Source organism: Erinaceus europaeus, chromosome 3, assembly GCF_950295315.1.
Source record: "Erinaceus europaeus chromosome 3, mEriEur2.1, whole genome shotgun sequence".
Taxonomy (NCBI): domain Eukaryota; kingdom Metazoa; phylum Chordata; class Mammalia; order Eulipotyphla; family Erinaceidae; genus Erinaceus; species Erinaceus europaeus.
Genome location: NC_080164.1, coordinates 147,946,158 through 147,971,496, shown reverse-complemented (window position 1 = coordinate 147,971,496; position 25,339 = coordinate 147,946,158). Strand labels below are relative to the sequence as shown.

Sequence of the window (25,339 nt, the reverse complement as noted above, 5' to 3'; positions counted from 1 at the left end):
TTTCTATGATTCCTTACTGCCATACCAACCCTGTCAACTTTAATCAAATTGTCACTGGTGCTGCCACCCCACATTATGCTGCTATTGAAATCCTACTGTGGACTGTAACCTGAGATACCAGCCTGAGAAGTCAACCTGGCAACTCTTCAAATCTGGTGCTCCACTCTGACACCATTCTCTCAGGCAAAATTCTCATCCAACCTCAGGTTAGTTACCAAACTCAAGCAAAACTATTATAGTTTTTATTAAAATTATATGCCCCCAGGAACATGCCTAAAATGGTTTCACTGGCTTTTTTCTACCCTAAAATCCCTAATCTCATCTGCTCTGAAACTACTTTCTGGTTCCTGTTCATTAACCATCTTGTCTCAACTCAGGTCATGCCACCTTCCAGACACCAGGCTGCAGATGCTAACAGGACTCCACCCCAACTTCTCTGGGCAGATGATCTCACCAATGTGTCCTGGACCCTGGCATCTCCAGTGCCCTGGTCCACTAGGGAAAGATAGAAACAGGCTGGGGGTATGGATCGACCTGCCAACGCGCATGCTCAGTTGGAGAAGCAGCTATAGAAGCCAGAACTCCTACCTTCTGCTCCCTATAAACAACCTTGATCCATATTCCCAGCAGGGGAGAAGTGATAGGATGAAGACAAGGGGACCCTGCACTCCAGCACCATCAACACCCAGAGAGAGAGAAGGAAAAGGAGAGGGACATATGGAGGTACTTTGATGTCATGAGTAGTTTAGAGGGAAAAGAGAGGATTGAATCAGGAAATGAAGGGTTAACTTTGTATAAATGTGGACAGATAGTTGTAGAGAAGATGGTTGGCCCATGTCTACAACTTTAGGGAAACTGTGGTGAAGATTCAGAATTCTGGTGGTGGGAATGGTGTTAAAAAAAAAAGTTCCTATAAATTCTTGGTTATTCCTTGAATTGCAGCTGTAAAATGTCAAGAAACCCAGATAGAAAAACAACTGAAAGTCCAGAGGTGAGAATGAAGAACAAACAGATTTTAACTTCTGTCTACCTTTAAAAAGCTAGAGGTTGAGTCTGGTAAATTAGGTTTTCCATTAACCCCACTTGACCCTCAAACTAGCACCTTTGGAGTAGAGAGTACACCATAGGAGTAAAGCACCCCTCATGGATCAAGGAAAAAACTAAAATAGACTCACCTTGACAACAAATAAAAGCAAAGTGCTATACATTCTAGGTGATCTGTTAGCTATGTAACTATGGTTTTCTTCATATTTTTATGTTTTTAAATATTATATTTTACTTTAATGAGATGGGGAGATAGAGGGTGCTCAGAGCACTGTACGGCTCTGGTCTATGGTGGTGCTAAGGATTAAACCTGAACTTCAGAGCCTAAGGCATGAAAGTCTTCTGCATAACCTTTATGCTGTCTCCCCAGCCCAGCTAAATTCAATCAAATGATTAAATAGCCTACTAAATCATATAAAATCCTTTTTTTTCAGGGAAGATAAGTGGATCTAAAGTCTACAGTGAATCATCAAAATATGTAGTATGTAGTAAAAATCACTAGACATAAGAAAATACAGAAAAACATGCCCATAGTCAAAAAAGAAAACAAATAAATCAATAGAAAAGGTTACAGATGTAGTCTTAAAGATAAGAATAATAATACTATAATAATAATACCAGCTATAACTTTCATGTTTAAAAGTTTATAATAAATAATCCAAATATCCTATTATAAGTGAATTATTAAACAAATTGGAGTGCACTCATGTCACTGGATAATAGTCCAATAAAGAGTGATGAACTATTGGTTCATGCAACTTGGATAGATCTCAAGAGTATTGTACTGAATAGAAAAACATCTATCTAAAATTATCACATGCTGTATGATTTTATTCATAACACTCATGATAGAAAAGTATTAAAGAGAAGGAGGTCCACAATCAGTTGACAGCAGAGAGAGAGAGAGAGAGAGAGAGAGAGAGAGAGAGAGAGTGTGTGTGTGTGTGTGTGTGTGTGTGTGTGTGTGTGTGTGTGTGTGTGTGTGTGTGTTATAGGGAAAGACTGGACTGGATGTAGCTTGTGAAAAAAATAAATGAAGAGACACTTATAGTGATGAAATACTTTTACATCTTTTCCCTCTTGATAAACAAAGAGAAATAAGGGAGGAAGAGAGAGAGATGGGGAAAGAGAGATACCTGGAGGACTGTATCATTGCTCATGAAGTTCCCCCACCCCAGCAAGTAGGGACCAAGGGCTTGAACCTAGGTCTTTGTACATGGTGATATGTGCACTTTATGGGGTATACCATCCCCCAGCCCCTACTTCTAGAAGGGTTCCAATGGTGATTAGTATAGGAATCTACACATATAACAAAAGTTTTATCACTGAATTCATTTTATCAATATATCATGCCAGTTTCCTTGTTTTGATATTGTACAATAGCTGTGTGAAATATAACCAATGAGAGGAACTGGGTAATGGACACATGGATCCTCTTTGCTATCTTTGCAACTTTCTAGGACTCTACAACAATTTCAAGATAACATTTTAAACAATTAAAATCCATAAGAAAATATTAATATAATGTATGTGAAGATGGAATAGCTCAGAGGAGCTGAAAATAAAAAGTAAATAAAAATTGAAAAACAGAAGCCACAGAACTGAAAAATCTGATCATATTGGTTACCAGATTTTATGTAACAGGAAAAAAATATTTACTGGGACCAGGTGGTGGCACCCTGTTACAGTGCGCAAGAACCCAGGTTCGAGCCCCAGACCCCACCTGCAGGGGGAAAGCTTTGTGAGTGGTGAAGCATTGTGGCAGGTGTTTTCTCTGTCTCTCTCCCTTCTCTACCACCACCTTCCCTCCCGATCTTTGGCTGTCTCTATACGATAAATAAAAAAGATAGTAAATTTTTTTTAAAAGAAACCTAATGAGCATCTCTTGGAAAGCACTAGAAGGGCTCATGTTAGTTTTAAAAACATATATATTTGCAAAACTGTAGGTAATATACTCTCGATTTTACCATGCAGAGGAATTCAGATAGACACTGTATCAGTAGCAAAGCAAAGGTAGTACTTTATGTGCTCAGTGTATCATTTTCTGCAGTTAATTTAATAATGAAACCTGTCTGCTGTTTTTATATGAGCCTCCAAAAAAAGAAGTTAGTATTTCTCTACAATGTAAAAAGATAATATTGTAGCATTAGAGATAAAGTGGGTGAAGTTGGAGGAGATTGTACTAAGTGAAATAAGCAAAGAGATAAAAGACAACTACAAGATGGTATCCCTCACCTGTGGAATATAAACATCTAAAGCAAACAATTTGAAAAAATACTAATAAAACTGTATGTTAGACCTTGGGAGAACTATGGTGATTATCAGTGGGAGTATGGCACATGAATTTTGGTGGAGTGTTCGGTGACCTACACACACCCATACATGAGTGTGAAAGTATACCCCCTGAAGCTTGATATTTTAAGAGGAAATTTAGCAGCAATAAGTTAAGACACATAAAAACTCCATATTAATTTGTGTTAATACTTCAGAAATGGATTAAAATGTTACGTAAACTGTGATTTACACTGAGGAAAAAATGCACCCCTGGTTAAACTTTATTAAAAATATTGAGTTTCTCTTTTATATAGTGGTTAGGTGATATACAAACAATATGATTCAAAAAGCATCTTTGCTTTAGACCCAGACACTTCCTACTTGAGATGACCCTTAAATTTATCTTCATATCCTGGAGCATAAAGTGGTATTCATTTATTATAGGCTACTTTTGATACCCTTGACTGGGCAGTCATGTCAAGGAATATCTTTACTGAAGCTTCAGAAGTGTTTTGACTTGATTTATATTTCCATCTGCTGCACTGAGACATCTTTTATAAAAGTGCTGGTGCTGAAACCAGACATTAGGAAAGCATCATCCTCCAAGGTGATAAAAACTGGAGCATCATTTGAAACTAAAGGTGATAGTTACACTTTGAAAAATGGCTTTCACAGAACAACAAGGTCATAACAAAGCTACATACATCTGGGCCACTTTTCAACTCACCTGGAACACTTATAGTTGTTCCAGTGGCCACAGTTGTTGCACACTGCAGATGAATGGAACTCAGACACAGTAGTCAAGTGCCCATTCTGTGATCAAAGATTGTTTGAGAGTCCTTCTAAGTCATGGAGGACACTTGCAGAATATGCCAAATACTTAAAAGCCCAATGGAGACTCACCTAATAGAGCACACACATTATCATAAGTGGTCCCCACTGCAGCTGGGGAGGCAGGAGGAGCTCTGTCAGTGCTGGAGCAAGTGACTCTCCACCTTGCTCTCTGTCTTCCATCTCTCCATCACATTATTTATTAAAATATGGCTACCAGGAACAGTGTAGTCTTAGAGACACTAGATATAACTCTGATGGAAAAAAAATCCCTAACAGTATATAAATAAGACTTCATACTACATATATACTCTATGTTCATGGTACATATAGTCATTCCAATGTAATTAAAAATATAGTTAGTAATTAATAAGTTAGACATTTACATTTAAAAGGAAGACAATGAACATCACTCAAACATATTTTGGGTATTAGCAAATCTAATAAATGCTATAAGTTTTTGTAAATTAGGTGTTGAATACAAATATTTATCAGACATCTTTAGTAGCCTAATACCTGTTACAGAACCTAGCACAAGTCAGGTACTTAGCATCTTTTGAAACAATTAATAGACTAGTGAATTAGTTATAAAACCAATGGACATACAAGTTCATATGTGAATGGCTGCTTCCCAGTTATATTCCTATTGTTAAAAGGCTTTTTTATTTTTTTTTATTTATTTATTTATATTTTTAATATTTATTTATTTATTCTCTTTTGTTGCCCTTGTTTTATTGTTGTAGTTATTGATGTCATCATTATTGGATAGGACAGAGAGAAATGGAGAGAGGAGGGGGAGACAGAGAGGGGGAGAGAAAGATAGACACCTGCAGACCTGCTTCACTGCTTATGAAGCAATGCCCCTGCAGGTGGGGAGCCAGGGGCTCGAACCGAGATCCTTATGCCGGTCTTTGTGCTTTGCGCCACCTGCGCTTAACCCACTGAGCTATAGCCCGACTCCCAGGCTTTTTTATTTTTATATATTTATGATAGGCTTCAACATTATAAGATATTAGGGATATGCTTATATGTGTATAGATTAAACCAGGGCCATCACCAAAGTTTCTGTACCACAATATCAAATAGAATTGTCTACCTAACTTCCCTATTCCCCTCCCCTTCAATAACCATCATAGTAGTAATAGAGCATAGTGGTTAGTTTGATTATCATTATTAGTTTTGCAAGTTTGTTTAATTATATGAATGAAATCATCTGCTAGTTGTCTCTGAATTCTTATTTCACTTAGCATGCTCACTTCCAGTACCATCCATTTTATACAGGTTAATGAAATGTCATGTTAACGGGCAAGTACTATTCCACTGAGTATATGTCTCACTGAATATGCATAGCTTCTTTGAGTGATTTAATAGTAGTTTGCAAGATTATAAGATGACAGAGAATGATTCCACACTTCACCTATCACCAAAGTTTTATACTCACATCTTCCCAATAATAACCACCATACTTTTATAAAGTCTTAGAGACCATTTGGCTGCATCTTCTGTTTTGTTTGGTTTGGCTTGGTTTTCTACAAGTTCATGTGTTTCAATTCTCTAGATTGCACATATGATTGAAACCATCCGATAATTGTCTTTTACCTCTACTTACTTCACTAGGCATGGTCACTCACCTCTAGTTCCATCCATTTTGTCCCAAAGGACATTATGTCTTCTTTTTTAATTGCAGAGCAGTATTCCATTGAGTATATGTCACATAAATTATTTATCCAGTCATTTGGATATAGACATTTATTTTCATTACACATTTTGTCAATAAATCCTCAACATTTCCCAAAATGAGAAATATTTGATATACCTAAGAAACTGAATATGTATAGGGCTAAATATAGATAACATTTTCTACTGAAGAGCACTTATGTTTGATTATGATGAGCAGGGATCCATAGATAGATAGATAGGTGCTATTAATATACTGCTTTCAACCTGAGTTCATACTTTAAGTGACCTTAACATAGCTTTTCCTCAGGATTACCCTTCCTCCTGAAATCACTATGTTGGAATCTAAACTGATTGATAATACCACTCTACCTGCAGTTCTTAATCTTCTCCAGCCAGGAGGAATAAAGGGAAAGAGTGCTGTGCTGATTGTCTGAGGAACCCCTGGTTACTCTACTGAAATTGAAAAATCACAATAATAAGAACAGACCTACTTAGGGGCAGTACTCCACAAACCACAAGATGTTCACATACATATTCATATATATGTTCTAAATATTGCTTCTACAACTGCATGAAAAGCAGTCATTATCTATTCCACATTACTGTTTTGTTCTTTGATGCATAAAATAAAAAATAGACTCCAAATCATTCTTTCCTATAACTGAGGAACAAAATGTCATTGATAAAATTTTGTCTGACAAGGGGGTTCACTGAAAATTAAATTTAAAAAAAGACCTTTATTTACATTATTCAGAATTGAATGGATCTATTGGCAACAGTGCATTTTATATTTAATTATAAAATATCCTTTAAGTCCTTAAGCAATAAGTGACTGTTTTGTTCATGTATAAAATGTTTCTGTGTATAAATTAGTTTGTTTCCTTACTCACTCTACAATCAAAGATCAATAAATTTCCCCTAATATCAATTTAATAATTACTCCCCCTATATGGGCTGGGAGATAGCATAGTGGTTATGCAAAAGACTTTCATGCCTGAGGCTCTGCGGTAGCAGGTTCAAGACCCAGCACCACCATAAACCAGAATGGAGCAGTGCTCTGGTCTTTCTGTGTCTTTCTCTCTGTGTTATTTCTTTGTTTTTCTCTCTCTCACTGAAATAAAATGAATAAAATGTTTTAAAAGAACTATTCCCCTACTGCCCTGCTTTTTGCTTCTCTAAAGTTTAAAAAGCACTTATTTGTAATTAATTCTCAATTATCGCGAAATAGAGTAACCGTTTTGTGAATTTTCAGCCTGCCATAGCTCAGGTAAAGGTCAGGTACACCAGAACCAACTCAGACCCTTGGGGGGGTTGGGGGGTGAAGTGTATGTGTCTGTATATGTATATGATGTATATGTATGTGTACGTATGTAAAATTCAGGCAGGGAACACCTTAATCTAGAATGAGAATAACTCAAGCTTTAATTTTTAACAAGTTTTTCAAACTTATTTGGATTCATACTAATATCTGAAAAACTAGACATTTTAGCTACTCAAGTATCCTTATTCGTCAAAATTCAGAGCTCAGAGAAATTGGCTCCAAGTCTGAGTTTCAGTTTCTCATTTCTCAGACGTTTCCTCAGACCCTCTTTAGGGCACCTAACGCTCAGCTCCGGAAAAGCAAAGGGGTGCATACAGGTGTATACAATGATGAACACCAACACCAGAAGCAGCTGCTCTCCTGGAGTTCCCATTTCAGATCACTTATAAACATATGCACGATTTAATGAACAGTGAAAAAAAGAGAGAGAGATGGAAGTTGACCAGGTACCAATATGGGCAATAGAACTAAAGAAAGGAGAAACAACAAGTGAAAATACCCTGAGAACTTAGGAGCCTCTGGGGTAGCCAACACAGTTATTAGTGTGACTGCAGCAGAAAATTCAAGGGATAAGAATAGTCGGAAATGAGGGCTGATTTACTGGCAGGAGCCAAATCACATGAGACTGTGTGGCTCTAGATTTAGGTTTATTCTAAACAGTTAAATTCAGTGAGTAGCAGCATTTCTCCCAGCCTTCAGTCACTGTTTGGATATATTGGGAGCAGAGAGTGGGTGAAAAGGAAGAAGTGGGAAAAAGACCAACCCCAAACTGAAAAGTCATCATAGAAGTAGCTTAAATATTTTAACAGAGTAAATATGATCTTTCACATCTGCAAATCTTCACTCCAGCCACTGAGCAGAGAAAAGACCACAGGGCTGCATCCCTGGAAAGAGGAAAATCAATATGCAACAGAGGTGATGGTGAAAAGAAGCAGCCCTTTTTAAAAAGTAGAGTCATACCGGGAAAAATGTTAATAATCTATGACCTACTTCATCAAATCCAAATGACTCAAAAAGGGACTTGGGAAGGGGGAGGGCTGTGAAGGAGTTGAGGACATAGTGCTTTATGGTGCAGGGACTTGACAAGTTGGTGGAGGGTGAGGTGTGAAGTTGTGCTCTGTAACAACAGTCTTATAAATCAACATTTCCTCAGTAAAGTTACATGGGGACTAAGTAGAGCCAGGAGGGTCTGCTACTACAAGGGATGAGAGAAGTGAAGAAAAGAAAGGAATCCAGGATAAGTTTATCTAACTGAGAAATGTTCTAGAATATTACCAGTGGTTTGATTTTTGCCTCTTTTTCCTTCTCTACTTCCAGAATGTCTATTTGATTAGATTTGTAGGTTTGTTGTTTTTGTCATTTATATAGAGTCAGGGAGAATGAAAGAGACCAAGGCACCAAATCTTCCTTCATTGCGGTGGAGACAGGATCAAACCTGGGTCATGTGCATGACAAAGCAACACACTATTCAAGTGAACTATCTCACTGGCCCAGTAAGTTTGTTCTTAACCTTCACTCGTCTCTGGAAATGGTATTGGAAATTTTCCACTTCTTCCACTTGCTGTTAGGCATGTAAAGAGAAATGCAAGTGGGACAGGTGGTAAGTGCGTATGGACCCGGGTTCAAGCCCCTAGTCCCCACCTACAAGGGCACAGCTTTACAAGTGGTGAAGCAGTGCTTTGGGTATCTCTCTGTCTCTCTCCCTCTCTATCTTCCCCTTCTCAATTTCTGGCTGTCTCTAGTCAGTAAATAAATAAAGACAATAAAAAGTATTTTTTAAAAAGAGAAATGCAATTCATTTCCTAGAAAAGCCTATTGTTCCCCTTCCCCCTTCTCTGCCATCCTTTGCCATTGTCTTGTGCACAGATGCACACAGGTTTTTAGGAATTCAAGATCAAGAGGCTAGGGGGTGCCAATCCTGCTTAGCAGTAGTAACTGACCAGTGATGGAAATGGGCTGCATTGTATGAGCAGAAGGGCAGATAGAGGATGTGACTTTGTCACACTCTGCTTTCCTCATGTGAAGGCAGCTTTTTGATCTTCATCAACTGAACTGTAAACTCTGGAGGCCAGTTCAGTCCATGACCAGCTTCCCCTCACTTGACTTCTTGCTCTGGGCTTCAGATCCACATAGTAAATATGAATCTAATTGAATTGGCTAGCAAAAAGGAAATAACTTCCTGTTTGCAAAATAGATTGAGCCTGGAGGTATTTCTCAACAGGGTTTTTAAACTGCCATAGAAAACAAGATTATATTTTATTCCAATTACACTGAAATGAGTTCTGCTATATTTATATATTGAAAATTTCTGGAACAGTTAAATTCAGTGAGTGGCAACATTTTTCACAGCCCTGAGGCACTATTTGGAGATGCTGGATGCAGAGAGAGTGAAAGAGAAGGAGATGGAGAAGGGCTAATCCCACGCTGAAAAATGAATTTGTTTTCTAGGGTTTCTGTTGAGGGAAAAATACATCCATAACAACATTTGCAGGGCTTTAGATATTTGGGTACCACTCTCAAGATCTTTGCCAGACTCTTTGTGTCACTGTTTTCCCAGAGAAACAGAATCAATAGAAAAAGTACCAGCATATACACAAAAAAGAGATTTCTTTTCATTAGTTGACTCACAGGATTATGGCAGATGGAAACTTTGGAATCTGTATGGAAGACTGCAGACTAAAAATGCAGGTGAAAGTTGATGCTGCTGTCTTGAGTTCAAAATGTGGGGCACACTAGAAAGTCAGATGGGCTGTCATATTGTAGTCTTGAGGCTGAAATTTTCCTCTGGGGAACCATCAGGTTTTGTTCTTAGAGATGTTCTCAGATAACTGGATGACATTCACCCATGGAATTTAATAGAATCTTCATTCCATACAATAACTGATTGTAAATGCTAATTCCCCCTACAAAATACCTTCACAGAAATGTCTAGAAGAGTACTTAATCAGACAATAGGTATCACAGCTGAACAAATGAACACATGAAATTTAACTGTCATGTCTTACCTGTACCTGATTGAATCATTCACTCAGTGAGTTGTTTATTGAGTACTCCTACAAATCAAGTATTTTTCTCAGCTCTGTAAAAACACACCTGTCTACTTGGAGAAAAATTCTAGTGGGACACTTGGAGGGTGAAAGAAGTCAGATAAGAGAATCTTGAGAATTCTGCTGTATTTTGAGACTACAAAGTTTTACATTTATATATACTTTTATTTATAAAAAGGAAACACTGACAAAAACCATAGGATAAGAGGCACAACTCCACACAGTTCCCACCACCAGAACTCCATATCCCATCCCCTCCACTGATAGCTTTCCTATTCTTTAACCCCACGGGAGCATGGACCCAGAGTCACAATGGGATGCAGAAGGTGGAAGGTCTGGCTTCTGTAATTGCTTTCCCGCTGAACATGGGAGTTTACAGGTCAATCCATACTCCCAGCCTGCCTCTCTATTTCCCTAGTGGGGCAGGGGTTCTGGAGAATTGGAGCTCCAGGACACATTGGTGGGGTTGTCTGTCCAGGGAAGTCTGGTTGGCATCATGTTAGCATCTGGAACCTGGTGGCTGAAAAAAGAGTTAACATATAAAGCCAAACAAATTGTTGATTAATCATGAACCTAAAGGCTGGGATAGTTCAGATGAAGAGTTGGGGAGTCTCCATTTTGTAGATAGTTAGTAGTCCTGTTTTATTTATATTCCAAAAGGCCCATGCCTACACTAGTTTTTTGTTTGTTTGCTTGCTTGCTTTTTTCTAATCCTGAAATTTGATATGCAGGTGGATACAAGTTATTGTCTGAGGAGATGATTTTATGGCTGGAAAAATGACCAGAAAGCTAGATCAGGGAAAAGAGTAGCTCCCAAATATGGGGAAAGTGTATAAATATTGTTGATTGTAAATCCCATCAATTTGATGTGGTTTGGGGGAGACTACAAAGTTTTTAAACATCTATGCAGAACTATCTTGTAGACTGTTCTGTGATGAAGTTCAAGAGAAAAATAAAGAAATGTAAATAACTTTTTCACCCAGGGTAATCAAATGTAAGCATAAGTGTAATTGTAGGAAATGCATGCACAACATCAGCAAGTTGTATGTTGGCTATATTTTTCTAAAAATAGCTAAAGTAATTTATATAGCTATTTTTAAATGCTGCTCAATTATCAAGACCTACTTCTGGGGAGAAGGTTACTCTTTATTTTCTTTCATAAGGATGACAGCACCAGTGGTTCAAGAACCTTGTGAGTTTACTTCACTGTCTTCCCAGGACTGTCCTGTCCTCAGAATGTTAAAATCAGATGCTGTGCTTGGTAGTCACTGAACTACAGCAAGTAAGAGAAGGAGGGGTGAAAGGAGGGAAGAAAAAAGGAATAAAGAAAGGAAAAGAGGCAAAGGAAGGAAGGGAGGGAGGAAGGGAGGGTGAGAGAAAGGGAAGGTGAGAGGAAGGGAGGGAGGGAGAGAGAGGAGGAGGAAGGATGGAGTTACCACCCAGAGTTAGAATGTCTTTTCCCATCTCAGGTCTCTATACAGTGAAAGTCCAGCCTCCCTCCACCCACACCCACCCACCCATACACATGCTCCCAAGGTGTATCTGTGATGAGGAGGTCTTTAGTCTCTTCTAAACATCAGAAGACATGAGACAAAGGCTCAGCAGACTTGAAGAAGAAAGATCCCATGGTAGCAACAAGCAGATTTCCAAGTCTGTTGAAAGAAGCACTAATAATATGAATTTTAAAGAGGTCAAAGTATTATTTCAGCAAAATATTGGATACCAGTAAGAGTTGGGAGGATTCCCAGGATTTGTATAAGAGAATATAAGGATAAGGAGGTTATTTGTTGAGATCTTTAATTTCTCAGTTATGAGATATCATGTTCTATTGCTTATACATTTCTTCATCAACATCTGTGTTACTGACTAACCCACTCACTACACAGAAAGCCAAGATTAACAGTGGAGCATCAGTGTGTATGTGTGTGTGTGTGTGTGTGTGTGTATTTGTGTGTGTGTGTGTGTGTGTGTGTGTGTGTGTGTGTGTGTGTGTGTGTTCATACCTACTTAGAGAACAGCCAGTTGCTTACTCAGAAATTGCCATCTCATTGACTGGAAGGCAAAGAGGAGAGTTAAAAGTAAAATGAGGAAGAGTATGAATGTGAGTTCAGGAAATGGAACCTAGAAAGGAAAGTACTTAGATCTCTTCAAGGCAGGCACTGCTAGACTTGCTGGCAAAGGAGTGCGGGCATATGAAACAGTCCCCCCAAGACAGTTTTCTTCCTTCCTTCCTTTTTTTTTTTTTTGGGGGGGGGGACAACACAGTGCCAGCACTACGAATCCACTTCTTCTAGCAGCCATCTTTTTTCATCTTATTGGATAGGACAGAGAAATTGAGAAGGAAGACAGAGGAAGAGAGGAAGACAAAGAGGGGGAAGAGATAGAAGAGGAAGAGAGAGGGAGGGAGAGAAAGATAGACACCTGCAGCTCTGCTTTACCACTTGTGAAGTGACCCCCCTATAGGTGAGGAGCTGGAGGCTCAAACTGGGATCATTGCATAAATCCTTATGCTCTGTACTATGTGCATTTAACCTGGTGCGCAACCTTCTGACCCCCCCCAGTTCTGTTTATTTATTAGAAGATCTTCATATTTTTTTTGGCCATTACAAACACAGCTACTTTTGAAGATGTGGAAAATGGCAATTACCACTTTTCCATAGGTTCTATTTTGGAAGCATTGTACCAGTTATGGACATAAGGATACTTAGATACCATTTTATGGTTGAGGTGCTTCTCCAGCCAGCAAGTATTAAAGACAAAGCAGGCAGAAACTTGCCGGTATCAGTGGTGATGCAGCTAAGTTTTCAAGATGAGGAAATCACATCCTTCAGAAGAAACCCATGGCACACACACTCCCACAAGCACACAGTCTGTAACAACAACTTTTAGGAGAAGACATAGACTAGGAAAGATAGAGAATAGGTATGGACAAGAGACTGAAGACTGAAGAGCAAGGTAATGTTAATTTAACTGACAGGAAGGAAATCAGCTTTCATGGGTAGTTGCAAAGCTGGATGCATAGTTTTAATGTCAAATGGCTTACAATTTGGATTTCAAGCCATATGACAGAATAAGGAGCTTACAAAAATGAATAAACCTCAAATAATATAAGTTCATTTGAGTTTGCACCAATACTAACCAAAATATCTTAATAAATGTACCATATTTTCTGGCTTCTGTTTAATGATGACCGCCTGTATGCTTCATTAACTGCTTCTAAATTCAACTTGTTTAAAGAAATTTTATTTTAAAAGTAGTTTAATGATGCATACAGATCAAGTGATTTGTTTTACAATATTTAAAAAATATATGCTGTGAGGAGTCGGGCAGTAGCACAGCGGGTTAAGCGCACGTGGCACAAAGCACAAGGACTGCCATAAGGATCCAGGTTCGAACCCCCCGGCTGCCCACCTGCAGGGGAGTCGCTTCACAGGTGGTAAAGCAGGTCTGCAGGTGTCTATCTTTCTCTCCCCCTCTCTGTCTTCCCCTCCTCTTTCCATTTCTCTCTGTCCTATCAAGCAATGATGACATCAACAGCAATAATAACTACAACAATAAAAAAACAAGGGCAACAAAAAGGAAATTATATATATATGTTGTGTCCTCTATCTAGATATTATTCATTATCAAAGCTGTTCAGACACTGGATATAAATCCTTGAGATTTGTATGCCAATTTGTGTACTTATAATTTTTTTAATATTAAACAATTGACTTAGCTTCTCTAGGTCTCAATCTCTCCATCATTGAACTAATGTTATTACATATTTCTTTTTCTTTTTTCTTTCTTTCTTTCTTTCTTTCTTTCTTTCTTTCTTTCTTTCTTTCTTTTTTATTGCCACCAAGGTAATCTCTGGGGCTTAGTGCCAGCACTACAAATCCATGGCTCCTGGAGCCATTTTTCCCTTTTTTTTTTTTTTTTACTATCTACTTCTTTATTTTTATTTTACAGGACAGAGGGAAATTGATAAAGAAAGATAGGGTGAGAGAAAAATAGATCCCTGCAGACTTGCTTCGCCACTCATGAAGCATCCTCTCCACAGGTGGAGAGTGGGGGCTCGAACCCAGATCCTTGTGAATGTTTATATGTGTGCTTACCTGACTGAATGCACCACTGCCCATCCATATTACATAAGCATCAATATGAGAAAAAAAAAACTAAGCTAAACTACATTATGAAACTTAATAGTAGTGATTAATAACAATGATAATTTATTACAAATGTCTGAATAAAGAAGCAATACATGTGCCAGGTTGGGGAAGAGTTTGACTAAAGCAAAATTCTTCACAGAAGGAAAATATGATGAGAATGTGGGGGCACAGAACAAATTTAGTCACCACTTCTCTCCCCAACCAACTGGAACTTTAAAGTGCCAGCTGCACCACTAAGTTCACAGTGGGATGTGGTGAAGGCGAAGGTCCATGAAGCTGATCTTTCTCTGTAAGAAACACATAAACTTTAAATCAGACAAGACATGGCTTGTAATCTTAGGACTGCTGTTCACTAGGAATGTAAACTTGAGACAGTTTGCTGAAGTAAGCGATGTGTATGGGACATTTACTGTAATGTTGGGCACAGGTGGTTGTCAGTAAATTTTGGTTCTGTTGTCTGTGAAATACCGTGATCATATTCTACCCTGTCTTTCCTTCCAGTGTTTTTATTCTCTTCAACAGTTTCTTTTCTTTTGATATATATATATATATATATTGCTTTCAATAGGTATGTAATCTTGTTCAAAAATAATTTCAGTTTACTGTAAATCAGACACTGTGCTGAAACTCTAGATGTAACTAGTGTTGCCTCTAATCCTTAGAAGTACTTCAAACTCATTTGCATGGATGAGCTATCCCCCCTCTAGGTAAATCAGTTTGCAAAGCATATCAACTTAAGCATAAACAAAATCACATTATAGGTCAAAGATGTTATTTCTTTGAAATAACAAAGTATGTATGGGGCCAATGAAGTAGCTCACTTAGTGTGCTGTTTTGCAGTGTGCAAGACCCAGGTTCAAGCCTGGCCCCCCACCACATTGAAAAAAGCTTGAGTGTGATAGTGTCTTCTCTTTCTCTCTCTCTTCCTCTCTCTCTCTCTCTCTCTCTCTCTCTTTCTCCCTTTCTCTGTTTCTATCTGAAATGGGAAAAGGAAGGAAGGAAAGAAGGAAGGAAGGGAGGGAGGGAGGGAAGGAAGAAGGGAAGGAGGAAGGAGAAAGAAAGAGGAGAGGAGGGGGAGGGAGGAGAGGAATAAAGTGAGGAGAGTGCAGAGCATAAAGAAAATCCAGGAAATATGGGGCAGATTATCCCTGGAGTGACAGGAGGCAATAGTGAACCAAATTGGAAACACACAAGTCAAAATACAGTGTGATAGAAATCAAACATGGACACTCTTCTATCAAGACACGGGCAGCCATCTTCTAATGAGCAAGCCTCCTTGACTGAATGGTGGCCCCGAAAGCATCAGCAAGTAGCTAACACAGGCAGCACAGGCACCAGACCTCCTTGTTTGCAGAAGTCAGGTAACAAGAGTAAAGAATGGTGGTATTGCCATCATCCACTTGGTCCTCTCTTATCAGAACAAGAGCATATAGAACTCCAACTCCTGACCTACATCGTCTGCCCAGGATTTTAATGTATCTGCCCCTTGGTACCTTTATAAATGTCTAATAGAACTTCCTTCCAGGGCCTTTTGCTCCTTTAGCCCTTGCCTATGCTCTCTGTCTTTGTTCAACACAACCTCAAACATTTTCTTTCTATACATGAGACTCTGCCTCCTTTATCTCTATGTTATCCAATGAATCTCACTTCTGACCTGAGAAAATATAGATTAACACAAAAGTCTAACTGGAAGACCATGCTTGCTTGGTTGTTTTTTAATATATTACAAAGGAAAGCAGGCCTTAACAGCTAGATTAATTCATTTAAGCTTTATCAGTATAAACTGTTATTATAGTAGTCACAAAGGAATACTTATTGAAGGGAGCAGATTATAGAACTAAATTATTAACTGATAATGAAGATTGCAAAGCAAAATATATCAGATGATCTACATTTATAATTACATCTGAATAGTAAGCAGTAGAAAATTAATAACAGGATATTAAAAATAATCCACTGTGTAAGTAAAATTATGAATGTTTTCTTTTTGTTTCTAAAGTTCTAAATGTTGCCCGGTATTACTTTTATAACAAAAAAAATGTGCCATATATGTTAAATAGTGTACGTACTATACATGCACATGTGTACATACAGAAAAATCAGACTGACAAAACAGCACACTTATTATAGTATTATATCATACAGCATATCATAGCTTTGCCATGTCCTCAATCCGGGTTTAGCCCTGCTCTCATCACATTGAAGGAAGGTCTGGTTCTGTAGGGTTTTTTGTTTGTTTGTTTGTTTGTTTGTTTTTTGTTTTCTTCACTTTCTCTCTACATCTCTGCCTCACTATCTCTATAAAAAATAAAATAAGAGAAAGAAGAAAAAACACTACACTCACTAATGTTTTGTGAGTGGAGATCAATGATTATGATAGACAGGTAGATCTATGACTAGAGAGACAGACAGAAATAGAGGTAGATTAGAGGCCCGGCATGGTGCACCTGGTTGAGCACACATATTAGTGTCCAAGGTACCAGGTTCAAGCCCCTGGTCCCGCAAGTGCAGGGGGAAAGTTTCACCAGCAGTAAGACAATCCTTCATGTGTCACTCCCTCTCTGTCTCCCATTACCTCAGTCTTATTGTCTCTATGCTAAATAAATAACTTTTTTAATAGAGACAGATGATAGGGGATGGTTAGACATGATCAATGGAACAACAAATGGATGGATAGGATGGACAATCTCCTATGTATAGGAGGCTTTCAGAGTAAGATGGATATCTAGATGGCATTTACTGAGCCCCATTCTTAGTTACGCTTTACAGTGTGTGCTAAGTAGCAGTTTGCTGGAATCAAGCCAACTGGTAGTAATCCCTAAGTGTGTCCTGTCTCTCTGTCAGGTTGACAGCCACGGCAACATTCTCCTTAGCACCCTGGAAATCAGGAATGAGACGGCCAGCTCAGAGGTGCTCACGGGTGTGAGTGACCCCAAGACCACCATGTACTCCTATGACAGCGCCAGCATCCAGTACCGCAGGCCGATGAGCACCCGCGAGGGCTATGGGCGTGCGCTGGACCGGCATGGCGCACACAACAAAGGCCGCATCCGCAGGCGCGCCTCGCAGCTCAAAGTCAAAATCCCCGACTTGACTGATGTGAATTCCATAGACAAGTGGTCCAGAATGTTCTTCCCCATCACCTTTTCTCTTTTTAACGTCGTTTATTGGCTGTACTATGTGCACTAAGGTCTGTCCCAATGGCTCATAAACGACGACTTTCTTCTCTTGATTTTTAACCACACAGGTCCCCAGCAGAGATACTGCTGTGTCTTTTGAGGTAAGAAATCCAGCCATCCAATTTGTTTTAAGTTTTACATATTAATTTTATTACTGCACCATGTTTACTTCCAAAAAACAAAATCAGACAAAGAACTATTTTTTTTTTTCCAGTCTGCCATGGTCCAGGTTATCTGCTCTTTGAGAACTCTATTAATGGCCATGTTTACAAACACATGCACAGAAGTTAGATAGATAGATCGACATAGATCGATCTTCAACAGTCCTTCCTAGTTGCCCTGGATTTTTTCAATTTCTTGTTTAGATGACAACAAAAGGGACCTAATTCCCCATGCAGGCTGCTTCCTGGTAAACTGTAACAATCTCAAGCTGCCAAAACAAAACAAAACAAAACATACAATCAGGGCCAGGCGGTGGCAATTACAGTGCACAGTGATCCAGGTTCAAGCCCCTGGTTCCCACCTGCAGGGGGAAAGCTTCACGAGTAGTGAAGCAGGGCTGCAAGTGTTTCTCTGTCTCTCTCCCTATCTTCCCCTCTCAATTTCTCTGTCTCTATACAATAATAAATAAATAAATAGAACATAAAAAACATAGAATTTCTAGAATCTCAGAAGAAAAACAAAGCCATTGATAAGTTACATATTTCCAGGAAGAAGGGGAAATGGAAAGGAGTCTAAACCAGGGAGGAAGACTCCCCTGCACCCTCAAGTTCACACTCCCAGCCCCCAGTCCCTTGTAGAAGAGGCTGTTTCATGTAGCGTTGATAAGCACTGATCAAGGTTCCACAAATGGAATCTGCAATTTTCACCTCACTGGTAAAAGCTGGATATTCTGGGGAAATGCTTTGAGCTCAGACTTCCAGGCAACTTTGAAATTAGCATTAGAAACCAACCTGGTAGTCCATGAACATTTTTCTTTTCTTCTTGAGAATAAGGTGTTTGAGTTTTTAGCTATTTCAAATGAGCTACCCCAAATTCATTTCAGTAACCTGATTTCACTTGACAATGTGCCATGAAGCCATGCCACCACATTTCCCTATTTCCTGCTCAGACAGATATGAAAAAGAAGGGTAGAGAAAGAAAATTTTGAAGGAGTGGCAACTGATTTTTGCTTGTGAAAGATAGTGCCCCTTCCAAGAGGTGGGAGGCAAGATTTATGTGCTGTGATAAGGGTGCCTGGGCAGTGACTTGAACTGCCAAATCTTAAATAGTATATATTTCTTAGCCTTCCAGAGAGCAGTATCTAATGGTGAAAAGCTGGTTGCACAGACCTCAACTAGCACTTATGGCTCTGCTCTCTGAGCCCTACATTCCAAAATATAAAATGAATGTTCAGAAAATGCACACACACACCCATACTGGTGTCATTCTCCACACTCAGATTTCTGCTTAAAGGAAATCTTCAAAGTAGTAAAAACAACAAATAGCAACAAATCATAGGACCTTCAAATACTTACACCAGCCCCTCAAGTACTGACCTTATCCTCATCCTAATTCACTGTCATTCCTGCTCGGCCTCATAATCTCTGCTTATGAGTTACTTTGTTCGTGACCTTCATAGAAGGGACATCCCTCACTAGCATGACTGCAATCTGAAACATACTCAACAAGCTACCACTGAGATTCATCTCATTTTACTTCATTAAACTCTTTGCTTTTTTTTTTTCTTTCAGCCTGAGTAGCTAAGTATTCTGTATGTTTATTTGCAAGTTTGAGTACAATCCTAAATTCACCAACCACTAGTGAAGGCTATTTGGAACCTGATCCATGGACATGAAATACGAATTGAGATAATAGTAGGGATAATTACCTCATCTGGTCATCTGGTTTTCTCCTGATGGTTAAGATCAGGGGATATGTTTACAATAGCATCTGTTACTAGAAATTTTAATCTTAGTTGAAATGATAACATTGAATTTCCTTCTGATGAGCCCAAGGAGAGATAGCTATGAAGTTATTCCTTGAGAAAGCAGGAGGAAAAGAGAACCCAAAGATATGTGAATAACTATGGCTCTAAACATGGCTGTTTGCTAAGAATATATAAGCTGCTTTAACTGGAAGGAATAATCTCAATAATTTCATAAGATATCAAAGGGTATGGGTATCAATTTTTCATTTAGTTTTTCATTGTATCATTACAGTTCTCTGGTCAAGAAAAATAAAATGATCCATTTCTTAAAACATGGCAGGGTAAGATGCTTTGCCACAGAAAGACATCCATATAGGGTGAAATGTGACTATAACCAGTGATTGTAAAGCAAATATTTCCAGTGTTCACCCAGGAACTACTGTGTAGCCATTTACTTTAAATACAGGAAGAGAGACTCTTAGGTCTGATGCCTACTAGATAAAAATCATTCTGATGTCAGAGCTTTCTAAAAAACATTTAAAGATGAAATGTTAAATCACAAAGGTATCTTTAATCTCTGTCGTTAACAAAACAATTTTTCTTTATCTATTTAGATTATTCTTCATGGAAAGATTGAGGTAATTTCTACTTTTATTACTATTTTTATCTTTTCTTAAAAGTCTAAAGGAATTGATGCTTGTAGTTTTAGATGTAAAGCATTTATTTTTTTTTTAAAAAAAAGCATTTTGAATTCTTAACCTGTGTGAAATGCACAATTAGTAGGTCTGAACATACCATCCAGCCCAGAGTGGTGTCACCATATACCCTCCTGGACTGTAGAAGGTTTATAGCCAGTCACTTTTACACAAATTCTGTTAAGTAGACCCGATTTGGGAGGCAACAGCAGACAGAAGAATAGAGAAGTTACCATATTTATGGATAGTGATTTCTGTCTCCTATCCCTTCTTCTGGATACCTGCTAGTCAAATATTCTCCCTCTTGTCCCCCAATTCATTCATTATTTTCTTCCAACTGGTCCCTATTCCTGAAAGTCTCAGACCATTACATTGTAAAAGCATACTATTTATATGATAATATAACGATAACTGTGCTGTTCTCTTTTTTTGCCATGAAAGTGGCCATAAACTTCTACATTACTAAAGTGCCCACAGAGGCTGAAAATTGCACAATTCACTCTAGATGCTCCAGTCATGTCCAGGGAACCCCATATCCACAGTTCATAAATGGTGACATAAACTGTGGCACTGACTTAATCTGTATAGACACAGCAAAAACCCTATCTTTCACCTAACAAATGATGAGTAGATCTCATTACTTCTGTTCATGTTCATTGGCTTAAAATATCAGGGGTGACTTGTGCATTACACTTACCAGCTTTGTGAGGCAATAACATAATTTTGTCTTGAATTAGCCAGGGTTATTGCCTCCATCCTCTACATTGCCAAATAGAAACAATAGTTGGCAACCCTGCTGACTAAATGATATGTGTTTTCATACATACCATATTTATTGTGCATTACAATCAATGAAGGATTTTGAAAATGCAAAAAGAAAAATGTGGTGCAGAGAAAAAAAGTTTGTTTTATGGATTTCAGAATAGATTTTCCTTAACCATGCATTATGTACTATACACAGAAATGTTGACTAGATTTCATCTTTATAAAATCAATGACTACTTTATAAATAATGATGTAAGAAAGAACTCAATTAAAATCAAGGTAAACACTGAAAGATATATTTATAATGCTAGAAAGCAAGGATCTCCAAGATTTATGTGAACAGTTTGGAATAATGTCTTACCAAGGGTGATGTGCTATAATTTTTTTTCCATAAACAAAGTGATCACCTATCCCAGGAGGGAGGAAAAAGAAATGTGCAAGCATTTGTTGGTTCAACCAGCAGTTACTGGGATAAGAAAGAAAGACAAAATTATCTCAGTTTCCAAAAAGCAAACAGTAAACACAAAGGTAAACTTGTTGAGCGAATGTACACTATTATGTAAACTTCCTTGTAAATTCTGTACATAGTTCATTGAACTGTTCCATGTTGTGTGGTGGTCCGCAGCTTTGGGTGGATGTTTGAACAATCTGAACACTGTAAATAATTGTAAGCTTATAAGGCATTTGCTTTTATTCATGAAGTGAAATGATTAGTGATTTGGGCCCAAACCAGAATCTTTTTTAGCTCTTGCTCTTTCTCTGCCATTTTGTGTGTATGTGATTGTGTAACTCTGCCAGGTGTCTGTTTTCACTGCCTCATGTCCCAACCCCACTGAAAAGGATGTCAGCTCCCTAGAGAGCTGCACCACGGTGGGGCTCGGGAACAGCACACCAGCAGAGAAAGGATATAGCCAGCTGCTCCTGGAACTGTGTCATGAAAAGTAGATGTGTTTTTTATCAATCTTTTGTGGCTGTGCATATATTCAAACACTGAATTCTCCATTCGATTGAGAGGGTCAGGAATGGAAGAGATGATCAAATTCCACAGGTAATTCAAAGCTTCACTTGTACCAATAACTTTAGCTTCTAACTTTTTCCTTCCACAATGTTTCCAAGAACTTCTCTTAAGGATAAAAGTGGAGCAGGATAAACATGCATTCAAATGTCCAAATTATAGAAGGAAGAAAAGGAAGAGATCACAAACAACACTGATAACATGACTGGTTGATTCATTCCTGAAAAATTCAAAAGTAACCATGTCACTATTTTTTAATTAATAATAAATATTGGTATAAACTGGCTAGGAATTTAGAGATGTTTTCTTCAATTAGGAACCCAGGAAATGTTGATATGAGCTAGCTAACCTTGAAAGATAATCTGAGAATTAAACATTCTCAAATTTATTTCTTACAAGTCTTGGTATTCTTGAAAAAAAGTCTTCAGAATGGTGGGATATTATGCCATAAGATGTGTTCCCATGCAAACTGGCAGTGCCGGAGAGGGTGACAGTATCAAAAGAAATTCAGAACATGCAAGCAAGCAAGAATATATATTGGTTTCTCAGTAATAATTTTAGCACACATTTTTCTTGGAGGTAAGAACTTTGCAAGGTAGGTCTTTTTATGCAATCATTTTAGGTGCTAGGAGAGCCATCATTGTGGAACATTTTGGTTCCAAGACTTGCCAAGTAGGGTCTGCCATCAACTGAGAAAAAATAATGTTTTCCTGTAATTAATAAGTGAGCTCTATTCCAGGTCCAGACATGTTGTCTTTATTATAATCATGCTTTTTCTAGATAACTGAAATTTTCTAAACTGACAGAAAACTATTTGTTAGAGATTGTAGTCTCACAAGGAAACATTTGAAAGGAAAATTGTTTAAGAATTGCAAAACAGAACATACCAAGTTCCCACAAGGATAAGCATAAAGAATTCCGAGGTTATTTTCACCTTCTTAATAGCAAGGATTTCCTCATTTGCATTCAATAAGCTTAAGAGTTGTTTGCTTTGTCTGTCCTGATTTAATAGTTCTTAGTATACTGAGGAACTTACAACCATTCCTGACCAGTCTCTAGACAGTCTGGAATAATCACATTCAACATTCAGTAGAAGTTCAATGTGGGGAAAGCAGGTGCATTTCTGAACTAGTCAGGAAAGGAACCCTTTCTCATAAATGACTGCCTGCATTTCCTGTTCTACAGAAAATGGGAAAAATCAATCAAAACAGGTCAAAGAGGCCAAGTAACATTATGTATTTGCCTTAGGTACACAGGGTCACAAATTCACGAAAAGCAGCCCTAGTTGGAAGCCAAAGGATGACTACAAGAAACCACTATTGCTATCTGGAGCCTTTTATTCTCCTAGGTTTCCTTCTAAAGGAAACGGGTTATTTTCTAGGATAGTTTTTACAGGTGACAATTATTATGTATGATATATCTATAGATTGTTTAGCTGTGTAAAATAGATCACCTCTCATGTTTATTTTTTCTCAGTCCTATCTACCATCCTGCCTTATCTCATGCCTTAACCCAATGAAATTAAATCATTAAGTTTTCCTCTTTGTTATTTCCAAATCCCATAAGGTATTTCATCCATGGAGAGCTGAAAGTGCCAGTTTCTTTGACCTTATACTGCATATCTTCAGTTGAATCCACAAAACAATAAATTTTAATAATTTCTCCAAATTCCTATTATTTTCCAGAAGCATTTAGGAGGCATTTAGGAGATAGCTTGTGTATATAATATTCCCTCCTAAGCTGTGGTTTCGGTGTTGTTTTGTTTTGTTCCCTTTGCTGTCTTTTATGCAAATAGCATTTACATAAACCTTCTCACTCCCAACCTAATTCAAAATAAAGTCAAAATAAAAAGCTATGGGAAATGATATTACTTACACCAAAGTTTGAGAAATCCACTTCCTTATATCATATATTTATATTGAATTCTCATTTTTCAATTTTCTCAATTATTCATGCCTTTCTTTAGTCTTAGCTGTATTCCATTCAAAAATTTATTAGTATTACTTCCAGAATGGCTTACCATGCAGTGTATCACTAGGCACAACCTGTTCCCTAGAAAAATGATCCATTTCATCCTGTTTGTTTCTTATTTTCATTATAGGTCCCCATTCTTATGCATGACCCTACCTATCCACTTCAGCTTTCTAGCAGACATTAAATATATTTAGTATCGGGACAAGTTATAAGGAAAACCATCTAAATTTCCCATATGTAATAGAGAGAATATCTTCCTCCTCCAGACAGCATTTCTATATATAGAAAACTGAGATTTATAAACATATCAAGCAATGTGCACTTTAAACTGAAATTGTTAACAATAAAGGAGCTCTATGGTAGGAAGAGGGAAGGAAGTAGATGGAAGATTCCTTAGGGTTAAAAATGATGTGGCCTTTCTGCTGTCTCTCCCGCTTCCTAGTTCTGTGATAAGTGCTAGTAAGTGGCTTTCATACTCCTTTCCAAAACTAAACTTCAAAAGATTGATCTTAATATAGTTTCCAGAAAGACACAAAAACACTGTGGCCTGGTAACATTACCCCATAAACTTAGTAGTACTGGGGGTCGGGCGGTAGCACAGTGGGTTAAGCGCATATGGTGTGGCTCAAAACACAAGGACCAGTGGAAGGATCCTGGTTCAAGACCCCGGCTCCCCACCTGCAGAGGTGGTCGCTTCAGGGGCGGTGAAGCAGGTCTGATGTCTGTCTCCCCTCCTATCTCGTTTTCTCTCTATCCTATCCAATAATAACAACAGTAATGACAACAACAAGGCCAACAAAGCGGGGGGAACAAATGGCCTCCAGGAGCAGTGGATTAGTAGTGCAGGCACCGAGCCCCAGCAATAACCCTGGAGGCAAAAAAAAAAAAACTTAGTAGTACTGCCTGTCATATATGGTATTAGGAATAAAATGATGTCAAATGAATGTAAGACTTAGTCATATTCCTTTTAAAAATTTAACATGTATAGTTAAGTCTTCAGGCAAGTGTAAGAATATTATTTTAATAGTTAACTCTACAGTATATCCCTATAAACACATTGGGATATCAGATGACATAAGTCAGTGTGATGTCCATTTTTAGACCCCTGGAAGATATCAGTTCTTAGACCATTCTCTTAATCAGGAAAAATCATGAAATAACCCTTATGTATGTGGACAAATCACTTCAAGGCATCATGTTGGGAGAAATGCTGTAGCAGTGACCTTCAAAGGTCTTACCCAGTTCTGGAGCCCACCACTGTCTTGTATTTTGTAGGTGAAGAAACAAAGAAGATTGAGGTCAGGTCTCAGGTAAGAAGCAGTCTTCCATCTATTCAGAAAGACTTCTGATTTCTCAACTTGCTCTCCCTGCCCCCCTTCACCTTACCTCCTCCTAATCCTGTAGTTAGCTGGTTAAATATGCCAGCTTTTTAGGCATAGTTAGGACAAAACTGA

At 38.2% G+C, this 25,339-nt stretch overlaps 1 protein-coding gene across 1 annotated transcript in view; it reads left to right on the top strand.

The window, feature by feature from the left end:
• Positions 1–17,966, top strand: part of GABRB1 (gamma-aminobutyric acid type A receptor subunit beta1) — a 468,888-nt gene extending 450,922 nt beyond the window's left edge. The window contains exon 9 of the mRNA XM_007539682.2: positions 17,193–17,966. Within this exon, the coding sequence (XP_007539744.1) occupies positions 17,193–17,537 (345 nt within the window). The 3' untranslated portion in view covers positions 17,538–17,966. The remainder of the gene's footprint in view (positions 1–17,192) is intronic.
• The last annotated feature ends 7,373 nt before the right edge of the window (positions 17,967–25,339 follow it).